This window comes from Strongyloides ratti, assembly GCF_001040885.1.
Source record: "Strongyloides ratti genome assembly S_ratti_ED321, chromosome : X".
Classification (NCBI taxonomy): domain Eukaryota; kingdom Metazoa; phylum Nematoda; class Chromadorea; order Rhabditida; family Strongyloididae; genus Strongyloides; species Strongyloides ratti.
In genome coordinates this window covers 4004047-4019170 of record NC_037309.1, presented here as the reverse complement: position 1 = coordinate 4019170, position 15124 = coordinate 4004047, and the positions used below count along the sequence as shown (strand labels likewise).

The following is a 15124-nucleotide window of genomic DNA, read 5'->3' as shown; positions in this document are numbered from 1 at the left end:
TACGTTAATAAAGTATTGAATAATTTTTCCTACATTCTTATCAGTAATATTTTCTTTCTAAAACTGATATAGATATATCAAAATTAGTGTTTTATTATTTATTAAAGAAGAATGTATATTCATAGGTATATAACACTTACATTAACATCATTGCAATTAAAGTGCAAAAAATGTTTAGATAAAATTAAAAAATAATAAAAGTTAAAGTATAAAAATAAATTGTAAAGTAGTTAAATAATATAAACAAGGAAATGATTTATAAAATTATTTATAAAAACATTATTGAAATACATTGATAGTAAAGTATTTTATTTCATTATGAGACAATAAATTAATTTTTTTAATTGGTAAATTGTAACAAAAAGTTACTAAATATAATTAAGGATTTTTTTTTATTTAAAAATACAAAAAATATTTATGATAACAATACATTATTTTATTAAAATTACTTTTATTTTTAATTATACTTAAATTATAAAATTACCCAAGAAAAATAAAATATCTTTTTTAAAATCTATGGTGATCAACATGCATTAAGAATGTTAAATTAAATAAAATTGAATATATAGACAAACTGTTCTACTTTATAATATTTTTTCTTTTAATTTATTATACAATAAATATTTTTAATATTATAATTTACAATTCGTTTCAATATTTTGTTTGTTAAAATGTAAATTTTATTAAATTAAATATTACACTACCAATTTTAATATAAACATTATTTAAAAATTATAACATATTGCACTCTTACAAAAAAAATGGTAATGTATACCTTCTTAATGTAGTTTGATATAATTATTCAATTTATGATAATACTTTAAATTATTACCAATCGTTACAATAATAACAATAGATAGAAACAATAAAAAATTTTGAAAATTTTAACGACATTTAAAAAAAAATATTATTACAATATAGTAATTACTTTATAAAAAAACATAATTGAATAACCATAAAAAAAAATAAAATTTTATTAATGGATTCTAATGAACATTTAAATTCATAAAAATCAATAAATATATATTCTTAGACAAAAAATAATTATTAATCATTTTTTTTTATTATAACGATTTATTAACAATATAAATCATTATATTTATTAAAGCATTTATAGTTTTAACACATGAAAGATAAACAGTACAAAAAAAAATATATATATATATATGTATTATTCAAAAAAATTTATCATAAAATTTGAATTTAAATTATAATATATTTTTTGTTTAATTTTAAATTTTATATCCTCAATAATTATATAAATAAGTAAAATAGAACCATTTTTATTTTAATTTGTAAGAAAATTAAACTTTTTACTTAATATCTTTTTGTCTAATATCAGTAATCAAATAATGACCTAACTAATTGAACTATCTTCACAGCTGACTATTAATCTCATTTAATTCACATTATAACATTTATTAATGTTTAAGTTTCAAAATTTTTAAATATTCAACATTGTTGAAATCTCATTAATCATATTATTATAATTTATTTCTATATATTGCTTGAATAATTTCTCTAAACTTTTTACTCAATATATAATCATTATTTCCTCAACTATCTATTTTAATTAGTATAGTTTATAAATATTATACATGTATATACAAATTTAAAATAATTGTCTATTTTTTTTTTCTATAAATATTTAATTATTCTTTTATATTTCAATTTTTTTTTATTAATTTATTAACTATTTTTTCTATGTAATTGTAGAAAAGTTTTACATTTTAGTAGATAAAAATATTATTTATATTGAAATTATTATTTCAAAAGAAATATGTAGTATTTTAAAATTGTAAAATATGATATAAACTGTAAAAATCATTTCATATTATGTGAAAATTTGTGCTTGTCTTAATACAAATTTGTATATACTCTTACATTATAATTAAAATTGATAAGATTACATTATAAAATGTCCATTAACATATAATTTTTTTTAGGTTTTTAAAATATTATTATGTTATTAAAAAAATGTATCTTAAGTGAAAAGGGATAAAATATTAAAAATGAGTTGTAACTATAGATCTTTTAATACCTTTAATAATTATAATTTTTGATTATATTTATCAATTATTATTTTAAATAGGAAAAAAAGGAAGATAATTAAAAATATCTAGTGATAATGTCATGTGTTATCTTTTATAAAATAGTATTATCCGTTATCATTAATAAGTGTCTGGTAGGTATAAAATAAATATATAAAACTGATGATTAGAAAAGAATAGGAAAACAAAATATGTTTGTGAAATTATTTTAATATCAAAATTTTCATAACTTTTTTATTAATATTCATTTCAATGTAATTTCAAAATATTATTTAGTTATAACTATCATTATAAGTTTATCTAATTATATTTAAGTCCATAAAATAAAAAAAATATTCTTACATGGAAGAACAGCTATACTTTACCAAAATGAGGGTAAAAATTAGTTTGTATTTAGAAAAAATTTTTAACTTATTATTAAAAACTAAATAAGGGTATATATAAGAAAAAAACACAAAATAAATTAAATGTTGTTATCAGTTCATCATTTCATATTATAAAAACTTAATTTATCTTATTGTTAGATATTTTTAAACATATTAAGTTTTATTATATGACAAAATACTTTTCTACATATACTATTATATCTAATCTTCCTATCATTTTTTTTATTCCTTTGTGGCATCATTTTATACTTAACCAAAGTATACAAATAATTATTATATTCTGGAAACTTCTAGATGAAACATACTAATATTTATCAATATTTCATTATAAGCCTATGTGTAAAATATGTTGTTTTTTAAACATTTTTACTAATATTTTTAATTGTCAAAATTAATTATCATACATCTTTTTCTTTAACGTGTTTGGTGATAATTTAAAAAGATATTAAACTAATAATTAGAAAATTTTAAAATTTGATTAAACTATTTTTCTTTTTATTAAATTATGTATTATTAATAGAAAAATGATCCTTTTTTTTAGTTATAGTACAAAATATAAATATAATACTTCATATGATAATGTTATTTTTTTTTAGTATTAGATTTAAAATCTTTAATATATGGATCTTTATAAAATTTGATATTTTTTAATATATAAGTAAAACCGTTTATACAATATTTCTTATTATTAATAAATATATATATATACATATATACATATATATATGTATATGTATTTTGATTCTTATCTCTGTTACATATTGAGTGAATTAATTTTTTATTATACCAACTAGAAAAAAATAAATAACTGATGCCTATATAAATTTTAAAATAGTTACCACTGTTAATTTAGATATTAACAAGAATAAAGCTTATCTTTGTTCTGAACAGAGATTATAAAATTTTAGTGATTTTTAAAAAGTATATAAATCAAACATCTTGATATTTTTTTGTTATATTATTTTAAATGATTCTTAATCAAATGATTATACCTCTCTACATATTTTCTTAGATAATTTGTAAATATACGTATGTAAAAACAAATAAAATGCAAAATTATTTTTTTATAGCTTTTTTTCTTTATTTTAAAAATAGATTTAGAAAAAAAAAATTTTTTTTTTATATTTATTTACATGGTACTTATATATGCATTATTTATAGTTTTTCGCGCAAATAACATATATATTCGTATTTGAGTTGTATTTTTTCCTTAGAAAAAAAAAAAAATTTTTATAAAGCGCACACAACGAGTGTCATATATTTTTATATCTACCACATTAACGTTTAAAAAAGTGCGCTGGACATAAAGATATATGGTAGCGTATCACAACGAAACAAAGATACCTTATTGTTATTATAAAGATAATATTATTTATTTACCTATTTATTTTTGTAAGGAAGAATAAGAAGAAGAAAAAAAAAACTAGTAATAAGCGTATATATGTTTATCTTTATTAAATTATTGTCTATTAAAATGCTTTAAAAATGAATTATATAACAATACTCATTTGTCTGATTGGCAAAATATTTACTTTTTTATAGAAGAATACCAATGATTTACTCTTTTCAATTCATAATTACAAAATATATTTACTTTCCTTTATTTCTTACCATTTTTCACATTATTTTAAAACTTTAAATGTTAGTATTTTATTATTTATATATATATATATTTTTTTTTTGTTTAAAAGATAACTTTTTACGAAACAATTATAATATTGTATTATTTAAATTTTACATATACCTATTTACTATATATAAAAAATGAATTATACTCCTTCATCTTCAAAATCAAATAATTTAAAATCTAATGTTGATTTGTCTCCTATTAATAAACAACAAGAAGAGAAAATCAATGTTGAAATAAAATGTTGTAGTTGTGGAGAGATACTTAATCTTCATGAAAGTTTAAAAGACTCTGATACTTCTAAAATTATGGAATATTCTTTGATAAATAATTCAAAGGTAGTATTTATATATAAATATTTTTTTTTTATTATTTAATTCAATTTAGTTATCTTTTGTTCAAGGTAATATTGTTACAATGATTGCAAAGTCTGACTCTCCTTTTCATGTTCCTATATGTAATGTAAGTTGCTTTTATTTCGTAATGTATTTGTGTTAAAGGATTGTCATTTGGTGTTAGTGGAAAACTTACGTTCAAAAAATATTATATTAGAAGAACAAAATAAAGGTTATCGAGAATGTTTAAAAAAAATTATTTCATCAGAAAGTGATGAGAAGAATGATGAAATTGTTGGAAAAATAAATCTAAAAAAATTACAAGTAAGTATATATATATATATTTATTTTTATATAAATAATATATTTTATCTTTAGGAAAAAGAAAAAAATTTATTGTATGAATTAAAAAAATTAGAGAATGAAGAAAAAGAATTAGAAGACAGTATAAAAATACTTGAAGAAAAGGAAAGCAATTTATTGGGTATTGAAAAAAAGTTAATTAATAATTTAAAAATTAATCATGGTGATATGGTTAAATTTTCGTTAAAAAAACATTCAATGAAACTACAGGAGACATTCGCAATTGAACAATTAAATGAACTTCGGAAAGTAAATATGTTAAATAAAACGTTTTACATTTATGTTAACAATAAAGAAATTGGTTGTATAAATGATTTACGTCTAGGGAGACTACCTGATCAATCTATTCCATTAAATGAATTTAATGCTGCATGGGGTCAATGTGTTTTATGTTTACATGTTTTATTTGAGTTGTTAGGTCTTAAACAGTATCCTTATCAATTAATACCAATGGGATCACAATCAATTATTCGTGAGTACAACTCAACAGGATATAAAGATTATAAATTATATGAATCTTCTTGGACAATTTTTAAAGCATACTTAGATGATTCCATTTCAGCATATGTTAAATGTTTACAAAAATTTGACATTGAATTTTGTCAACAAAATAATATTGTATCTGGAACAATATTTCCATATACAATAAGAAATGATCGAATTGCAGATGAGGTAATAAATGCTTCCAACGAGGCATCAGCAATATGGTACAGTATTAAAACACAATTTCAAAAAGGTACATAATAATTAAATAATTAAATAATATATAATTTTATTTTAGATGAAAGGTGGACTAAAGCAATGAAATTAATGCTATTAAATCTAAAGAATGCTATAATGTATGCAGCTTCTATTAAAGGAATTTAAAAAAAAATACAAGAGTTTTAAAAGAGATGATTATAAAAAATGATATATTATATAATTTTATCTTAAAAAAAATATTTCATCTATTAATAACATTTCTTTTTTTTTCTATCTATGAATTTGGTTTAATTTCCGTGTATTTATTTATCATCTTACAATTTTATGACTAATTAAAGTTATTTTTTTTATTTATAGGCAACAGGGTAATGATTTTAAAATACCTTCAAATATTGGTAGCATCAATTATGCTATTTCCATCCTTTTTCAACAAAACAAAGGATAAAAAATCAAAAAATATTTTATTCGATAACTATTATATGGATGTGTCTAAAAATTTATTTAATTTTCTTTTTTTAAGTACTTTTTTAATCAGTGGTTCAATATACATTGGAAGTCATCAAAAATATGATAAAGGTAATAAAAAGATAATTTTTTAATTATATAAATTTATATATATTTTCAGAAAATATTTTTTCAAAACATTTACCAATATTTAAAGATAGATTTTTTGAAAAAAATCAATTACCTTTTGTTGATTTGATTAATAGACAACCAATAAGAATTAATGCTTTAGTTGTTGATAATAATTTTGATCCTGATATTGTTTTTGGATCACAAAAAAATAAACTATATAAAAAGGATTTTACTACGAATAGTGGACAAAATTTAGAAAATACACCTTCTAATTCATTACAAGTAAGTTTTTTTTTTCTATATTTTTGTTTTACATACAAAATATTGTGGCATTTTCCCATCACATGAATAATCATGCCATTTTCCAGAATCATCTTTAGAGTAAGCCATTATTGCACAATCAACATCAGGTTCATTTGGTTGTGTTGGTCCCCAATTAACAAAATTAACATAATTATTATCACTCCATTGATAATAACCATTTCTTGGTTTTGTAAATCCAATCCAAATATCATTTTCTAAAAAATAATATAATTATTAATATTTTTTAAAATATATTATCTTACTTTTTCTTAATTTATCAACAAAATCATTTTCCCTTTGGTTATCAATACTAACTAAATAACCATCAAATTGCTTACAAAATTCTGATGCTTCTTCCCAAAACATTTCTATGTCAAAAAATTTATACCATGACCCATAAAAATATTGCCAATTATTTTCCATTAACATAATACTTGTTTGTAATCTTACATTTCCTTCAGTTTTATATATTTTCTCATTATTTTTAATATTTCCTTGACAAAATATATCATTAAAGAAATATAAAGTTAATAAATATATTATTTTATAAAACATTTTTAATATTTAGAATGATTTTTAACAATTTTATTTATACTTTTAAACTTTTTCATTAAAAAAAATTTTTTAATTGTTTATTTATATTATATTTCAGTTATCTGGTAGCAGAAAATCATCAACTTCTGAATTAGATAAACATTTTAAACAACAATTTGATAAAAGAGATCAATCTCCATATGGTAATAGATCACCATTTAGTGATAGTGTTGATGAATATATTGATGAAGCATTAAATAATGGAGAATTTGATTTAAACAATTTATCATGTAGCGAAAAAGATATTTGTGATAGTCTTTTTTCGTCTTTAGACGAAGTTGAGAGAAACGATTATCCATATCAGCATTATCCAACACAGGAGGAGAATTTTCTTACTTCCGAGTTTGAAATTATTGCACGGGAGATGCAAAATAATCCAACAGATCCACTTTCTTCACATTTTGATCCTTATATGTATGATATGAAAATGACACCTAAAAGATTAGATATTCCAAATAGTCAAAATAAAAGAAAAGGACAAAGTACATCAGAATCAGTATCGCTATTTGGGACTACAAAAATAAATGTTAAAAGAGTAATAAGAAAAGAGAACAGTGTACCAAATGATGTACCTGGAGATATGTCACTTAGACCTGAGTTAGCTCAAGAAAAAATAAAAGAATTTGAAAAATTTCCTTTTGTGGAAAATGAAGTTTTAAAAGGTTATTATAAGGACGTAAGAAAGAAATCAGCTGGACGTGTCTCAAAAGATAATGAATTACTTATTGAAAGTAATATTAATATAACTCCTGGTGAACTTCGTGATTTTACATTAAAACAATTTAAAAAATTTCTAGATAATAATAATTTAAGTGAAGAACAAAAAGCATTATGTAGAAATATTCGAAGAAGAGGTAAATTTAAATAGAAAAATTAATATCAATAATAATATGTTTAGGTCGCAATAAGATAGCAGCAAAAAAAGTCCGCAGCAATAAGCTTGGTAAAAATAAAAAATCAGATGATTCCAGATTTGATTTAATATCAATCACTTCTACATCATTTTTAACTGACCCAGAACCAACACCATCTAGATATATAAGAAAATCTCAACCCAAAAATGTAGAATATGAATTTTCAGATGATTTACTTGAAAAATCAGATCCACTCTACAGAATTCACGATATTTAAAAGTTAATGAAAAAAAATATATTTTTTTAATATAACTATCTCCTTACTATATTATCTCCCTATTTTTTATATTATTATATATGATAACAATGATGTAAAAAATATCCAATACATATTTTCGCATTATTGTGAGATCTCTTCATAATATTTTTGTTGTCTTTTAGACCGGTTATACAACTATAATATTTTTTTTCATTCCCCTTTTAGTGTTTAATAATTATAATATGTCCTTTTTTTTAAAATGAATTTTTTTTTTATGTTAAATGTTAATATATTAAAAAAAGTTCACTTTTGTTTTTAATAAAATGTTAAACTAATATACCATAAGAAATATTTTAATTATAAAAAGAAAATAAAATAATAAAAAAAAAAGTTTTCTTAAATATTACTCAAATTTTTGATAAAAGCAAGCAATTATTTTGAATATTGTTGGTTATAGTTACCATTATTCAAACTATTTTTTTTTTGAACAAAAAAGAAATTTTTTTTGTCTTAACAGATTTTAGTTCATTTTTTTTGTCACAATCCATTATCATTCTTAATTATTATACTAGTATAGTATTTTAAAACAGTATAAGTTGAAAATTAATACTACTTTTGTGGTTTCATATTACGCAAATTCACAACCCGTGGTATCACCATAAACATTATATAATCATCTTTTATATTTAAATCGAAAAAAAAAGTGTTTTCATTTTTTTAATAATTAAACATTGTATATTCTGGAATCTCATATTTTAAATTAATTAAAGGATAATTACAAACATTTCTTTTCTTGTACTTTTTAAATATAATATTACATATATTAAAGCTAAAAATGATTGTTTTTCAAAAAAAAAAAAAAAGTTCTTTTTTTTTGTACTAAAAATAAGGAAAAGATAATTCTTTTGACCTTTTTTGCTTCAACTGTTAAAGTAGAATGTATGGTAAAGTTTATGGAACAAAAAAAATAACATTTACTTGGTATTTGTAGACGGCATATCTTTTTTTATTCCTCCTGTTTCTAACCTTATACAATTTCCAGTTGATAAAGAAATACATGTTGTTTCTAAAAAAAGTAATTAAAAAAAATTTCAAAGAATAGAAGATCAAAGATATTGTTAATCCCTTTAATCTACCAATAAATATATTATATATTTATTAAAAAAAACAAGATAAAAGAATATAATATTTATTTTAATATAACATACCAGTCGGAGTCGTTGCTCTTTGGGGACGAGGACTATTTGGACGAACCATTGGTGGAGCTAAAAAACCAGATTTAACTGTAAATTCTTCCTATAAAAAGATATTGTTAATAATTTATACATATTATTTTTAATAATTTTTTTTTTTTAAAATATATACTTACATTATTCTTTTTTGAGAAATTTGCTTGTAAATTCATTTTTGAAAAATATAGAAAAGTTGCAACTTACAAAAATTATTTTAATAATAATAACCAAAAGAAAGAAATTTTATTAGCATATAGATAAAAAGGAGAGAAAAAAAAATTTATTTGTACCTGAAATTATATAGAAAAAAATTTTTATATTGATATAGAATGATTAAAAAAAGAATGAAGAATAAAAAGATGATAGGTATATGTTTTTAAAACAAGGAAGTCACAAATTTTGTGTTATAAATGGCATACCAAAAATATCAATTTGTTAAAAAAAAAGTTTGACTATAAGTAATATATATGTATATATATATAATATATATTTATATATTTGTATAAACATTTTAACGAATTGTTATTACTATATATATATTTATCAAGTGTAAATAAGGAGGATAAAAAAAAAAAATTTAATATCATAGGATACTATTATAACATTAATAGAGAAATATACCAATAATATTACAATTGTATTAAATGAAATAATTTAAATATATATGTATATAAGAATGTCTAATCAGGTGATGAAAATTTTTTAAAAATATATATCAGAAAATTAATATAATATTTATTCACACAAATACTAAAAAATATTCTCAAAAAAAAAAAAATAAAATAAAATAAAAAAAAAAAGACGTCTAATGTTGTTTAAATCTACTTTTTAAAATAATACTTTGAATAAACTATTTATTAATATTATAATAATAATAATGACAAAAAGATTCATTGTAATTATGAATTGAAAAAAAATTATTAAATTAAAAAGCAAATTTATTTATTTATATACTTAAATTTTTTTTATACAATAACAAAAATATACATATCTGGATAGTATTTATTACTAATTTTTTCGTGACAATAAAATATTTTATGTGGGTGTACTTTTTAAAAAAAAATATAATGAACATCAAAGTTAAATTTTTGATATATAAATGAAAGAATAATATAATTTTTTTAAAATATATTTAGTAATATATTAAAAAAAAATCATAACATAAAAGATAATTATATACTATATATTCTAGAATGAATATAATTATTTAGTAAACTTTTTTTTACATAACTTGTATTTTTTTAAAATATAATACCTTATAATTTTTTTCTATTATTTTAAAAAATATATTTACTTAAATAGTTATAATAATTTTACAAAAAAAAAATTGAAAAAATTATTGGTTTTAAAAATATATGTTTTTTTAATTTTAACTTCTCAAAAGATAATTATTTTTATGTTATAATAATTAAGAAATTAAAAAATATTCATATGTAATATTATATTATCACATTAAAATTTTATTTTCATGACATTTTAGATATTAAAATTATGTTAATTTAATATAACAATTGAAAATAAATAATAAAAAATTTTGTTTTATTCCTATTACTATTTTTAATAATGCATAATTATTATAATAATTTCTCTACTTAATTCATAGAAAATAGTTTATTAAAGTAATTTTAACTCAAAAGATAATAAAAGTTTAAAAAAAGTAAATATTTAATATGATATATACATGAGATATTTATTTTATATTCTTTTTATATTTAAAAAAAAAACAAGATACATATAAGTATATATATATTTTAAAAAGGGAAAAAAAAAATTTTTTTTTGTACTTAAAAAAGTAAAAAGATTAATTAACTTTTGTACTAAAAATAATCGTTAATTCATTTGAATAAACATATATAATATAATAAGTGCAATTTTATAAATAACAAATGTTATCTGTAATTAAAATAAATTTTTTTTTTATTTAAACATTTTTTTTATAAAATATTACGTGAAAATTATTAAATATGAATACATAAAAATTTTTACCAAGATTTGCTAAAGTATACGCTATTTTTCTTGGTATTGTTAGTTGTCAGGGGTAACCTTAATTTTAGAATACTTTTATACATTATTTTGTTTTGTACAAGAATGTATTTTTTTTAACAAAATATATAAGAATTAAATATATACTTATCTGTTCAAAATTTTCTATTCTATTAAAAATTTTTAACCATAAAAATCTTCATTTAGATGGCACTTTTAATGAATAAAAATTTTTATATACATAAGAATATGAAAAAAAGACAATCTTTATACTTATTGAAATATTTTTTAATAATATAAAATATTTGATAAAAAGTTTTGGTAAATAAAATGTCCTTTTTAAGATATAGTTGCTATTTTTTTTTTATTTTTAAAAATTTATAACAATTATATCTAATTTTATCTCATACCCGTTATGTTTAATCAAATAAGTTAAACTAAAATTTTTGAGAAAACCTAATTAAATAAGACATCGTATACATTTGGGAATAACATTTTTTTTTACAAATATATTATCTTAAATATTTACAATGAACTATCCATAGAGTACATCTTAGAAACATAGTAAATTTATTTTATAAACAATTACTCTTCAAAATATGTTTTTTTATATATTTTTTAACAATGTTAATTAACCCTTTTTTTTATTCTATATTAGAAATATTATTATATTTTTTATTACAAATTTAAATTATTTATTTTATTGATAATAAGAACAATATTTTATCCATTAAAAAGATACAGTAAAAATTTTATATAAAGTATGTTAACAATAATAAAATATTAAAATGTAAAAAAAAAAAAGATTTTTATCAGGTATTAAATGAAACATAAATTTACTTACTTATTATAATAAAGTTCATCCATAAAAAGAATGCTTTTAAAATAAGTTTAGAAAAAGAAGAAACATTTTATAAAATGAGATAAAAAAGTAAGGAATATATAAAATAGGGATTTTTATAAAGTTAATGGTGTTGATTAATACTTTATAATATTTATTTATAATATTCCTCTACATGGCTTCAATTGGATGAGAAAGTAGATAATGCAGAATTAAATATATATATATATTAAATTTAGTATACATATATATTTATTAAAATCCGTTAATAGATTTGCGGATAATAAAACAATCCACGGGATAAGGTTAAAATAAAAAAATAAAAAACTAATAAAAATGTATAAAGAAAAAAGGGGAAGAAAAAATTAATTTTTAAATAATTAAATTTGTTTGATTTTCACTATAAAAGAAATAAACTTAAAAAAAAATAACCATTTCATCTACATAAGTATACCAAATGCAATGAATAATAAGGCACTGATAAATGTTTTTGTAAGAAGAATATAATTGCGATTTCCAGAAGATGGTTCTGTATCTAAATCAAAACATTTCAAATATTCTTTAGAACTTCCTATTTTTCCAGGATTTTTTTCATCAAAAATATATGATGTAACTTGTTTTAATGATTTAAAATCACCATATTCTGTTGATTCAAGAATAGCTTCAAAATTAATTAAATGATTTTTAGTTATACCATATTGTGATAACTCAACAGCACCAGAAATACCATTAGAATGTTGTTTTAATACTGAAAAATCTTCTTTATCAATTTCAATAACACTAAAATTGGAAGATAATGGTGTTTTCCAATATAAACGTAATTTTTTAATATCTCCTTTAAATGTTGTCTCAAAATATAAAGTATTACAACCAACATTTATATCTATTTGTGGTATAATAGGTATAACATTAATAATTTTTGATTCATTTCCTCCTTTTCCATTTACAACATTACATTTATATTGCCCTATATTAGAAATTTGAAAAGTATTAATGTTTAAAACAGAAAATGTATATTTCTCTTCTTGATAGGCAAATATTTTTGTTATATTTTCATTTACCATATCCTAAAAAAAAAGTCATTTATTAATATGTTTTATATAAAAGAATTGATAAAAATCTTACATCAAGGGGTCTACCATTAAAAGTCCATAAAACAGATGCTTCTGGGTATGCTGTATATTTACATGATAAATTTAATTCTTTTCCAAATTCAGAAGTAATTTGTTCAGATTTATCATATATTTTTACATGTTCTAAAATGTATTTTAATAAATTTAATAATTATTTTTAACATACCCTTCATCTCAATTGGTAATTCAATTGCTTTTGATGCATCTATAAAAAGATAAAAAATAAATTTATAATGTTATACATTAACATATTAATAAAAAAATTAAAAATCTATTTTTAAAATGATACTTACCAACAATATTAATCTTTGATTGAACAGAAGCATTTCCTATATTATTATTTGCAATACATTTATAATTTCCAGCAAATTGATATTTAGCTTTCTTAAAAATAAGTTTATTTTCTATTGTTTCTACACCTTTTGGTAATTCTTTATCCTAAAATATTTTTAAAAATATATATAAATATTTTTTTACACTAAATATACCTCATATAACCATTGTACTTTAGGAAGTGGTATGCCTGAAACCTGACATTCAAGAACAAATTCCTCTCCTTCAGCAATTGTCTTATCCTCCTTACCAATAATTGTAGCAGTAGGTGGTTCACCAATAAAAACATTATGAGTAATTTGATATGGTGCACCTTCAGAGTAACTTGTACATACAAATGTTTTTTTATCATCAGCAATAGTAACTGATGGAATTATAAGTTTATAATAATCTTGATCCATTGAAACATCATATCTTCCTGATTCATCTTGAATATCCATATCAGAAGCAATTAAACCAGTATCTTGACCCTGTGACCATGCAACAGAAATACTTTCATCATTTGTCAATTTGATAACATTTTTAATATGACATAACAATTCAAGACTATCACCATTTTTAACAAAATATGTTTCTCCCTTATTTAAAATTTCTTGACTCCATAAATGAATTGAAAATCCAATAATATAAATGATATAAAAAATAAAATTTTTCCAAATCTTTTGTCTCATACTTGTAACAGTAAACAACAACAAAATGAAATAATTATATGAATGTCCAAATTTAATATATCCTTCACTCTTTTCTTATTTTTGAAAAGCAATATTAAAAGAATATCTTAAAAAAAAAGAAGTAAAATATTAATAAAAGATATCATTTAATAAATAATAATTTATAATCATATCAAAATAAGGAACATAAAATATATTTAAAATTAATTAATAAAAAATAATTTTTTTTTTCTTTTTTAAAAATTATTATAAAGAATAGTATAATTAAATAATAAAGATAAAACTAATATTCAAAAATACTAATGAATGATTAAAATACTTTTTTATTATTTTGTAACAAGAAAAGTAGTTTTATTTTTAGGTTGCCAGTAAATAACTATCAAAAGAATTTTTTTTTTTATTCTAATATTTTAAAAAAATTGTTACCACAGCTGAAAGATATTTATATTATTTTAAATTGTAAAAAGGAAGATGATATATAAATTAGAAGATTTATGTTTTAAGGGGTGGATCATAAAAAAAGTAGAAAAATTGAAAGATTAATGTTTTTTTTTCATGAAAATCTAATATAAATAATATTGGTAAGATAAGTTTATATGTAAATAATTAAATAATATTATTATATTTTAAAAAAATAGTTTTTAGAATTATCATTAAAAATGTAATTTATCTATTAAAGCGTAAATATTTCTTTAATAAAAATATAATTAAAAAGATATTTCTTTAATTTAAAATAATATAATTTTCCGATCAGCAGGAGAAAAAAAAAACTTTATATATAACTTTGGAATAAAAATTTCTAAATCTTAATTTATAATAAAAATATAAAAGTTGATGTAGGAAAGTTATATAATATGTATATTATTACATGAACAATTAAT

At 18.9% G+C, this 15124-nt stretch overlaps 4 protein-coding genes across 4 annotated transcripts; 2 read left to right on the top strand and 2 right to left on the bottom strand.

Moving 5' to 3' along the window:
* Positions 1 to 4201: 4201 nt before the first annotated feature.
* On the top strand, positions 4202 to 5629 carry SRAE_X000086200 (Beclin-1; the record flags this gene model as incomplete). The annotated part of the gene is made up of 5 exons (XM_024645258.1): positions 4202 to 4402; positions 4452 to 4526; positions 4565 to 4723; positions 4778 to 5498; positions 5544 to 5629. 5 exons carry the CDS (start codon positions 4202 to 4204, stop codon positions 5627 to 5629), a joined length of 1242 nt encoding a protein of 413 aa, XP_024510734.1.
* Positions 5630 to 5832: 203 nt separating this feature from the next.
* SRAE_X000086100 (Basic leucine zipper domain, Maf-type and Transcription factor, Skn-1-like, DNA-binding domain-containing protein) lies at positions 5833 to 8068 on the top strand (the record flags this gene model as incomplete). The annotated part of the gene is made up of 4 exons (XM_024645257.1): positions 5833 to 6040; positions 6090 to 6322; positions 6996 to 7791; positions 7836 to 8068. The coding sequence occupies 4 exons, from the start codon at positions 5833 to 5835 to the stop codon at positions 8066 to 8068; spliced, it is 1470 nt and encodes a 489-aa protein (XP_024510733.1).
* A 956-nt stretch (positions 8069 to 9024) lies between these two features.
* SRAE_X000086000 (Hypothetical protein) lies at positions 9025 to 9455 on the bottom strand (the record flags this gene model as incomplete). Its single annotated transcript, XM_024645256.1, has 3 exons — positions 9025 to 9116; positions 9259 to 9346; positions 9420 to 9455. 3 exons carry the CDS (start codon positions 9453 to 9455, stop codon positions 9025 to 9027), a joined length of 216 nt encoding a protein of 71 aa, XP_024510732.1.
* Positions 9456 to 12546: 3091 nt separating this feature from the next.
* Positions 12547 to 14243, bottom strand: SRAE_X000085900 (Immunoglobulin subtype 2 domain and Immunoglobulin subtype domain and Immunoglobulin-like domain and Immunoglobulin I-set domain and Immunoglobulin-like fold domain-containing protein; the record flags this gene model as incomplete). The annotated part of the gene is made up of 5 exons (XM_024645255.1): positions 12547 to 13173; positions 13232 to 13362; positions 13406 to 13444; positions 13533 to 13677; positions 13728 to 14243. The coding sequence occupies 5 exons, from the start codon at positions 14241 to 14243 to the stop codon at positions 12547 to 12549; spliced, it is 1458 nt and encodes a 485-aa protein (XP_024510731.1).
* Between the last annotated feature and the right edge of the window lie 881 nt (positions 14244 to 15124).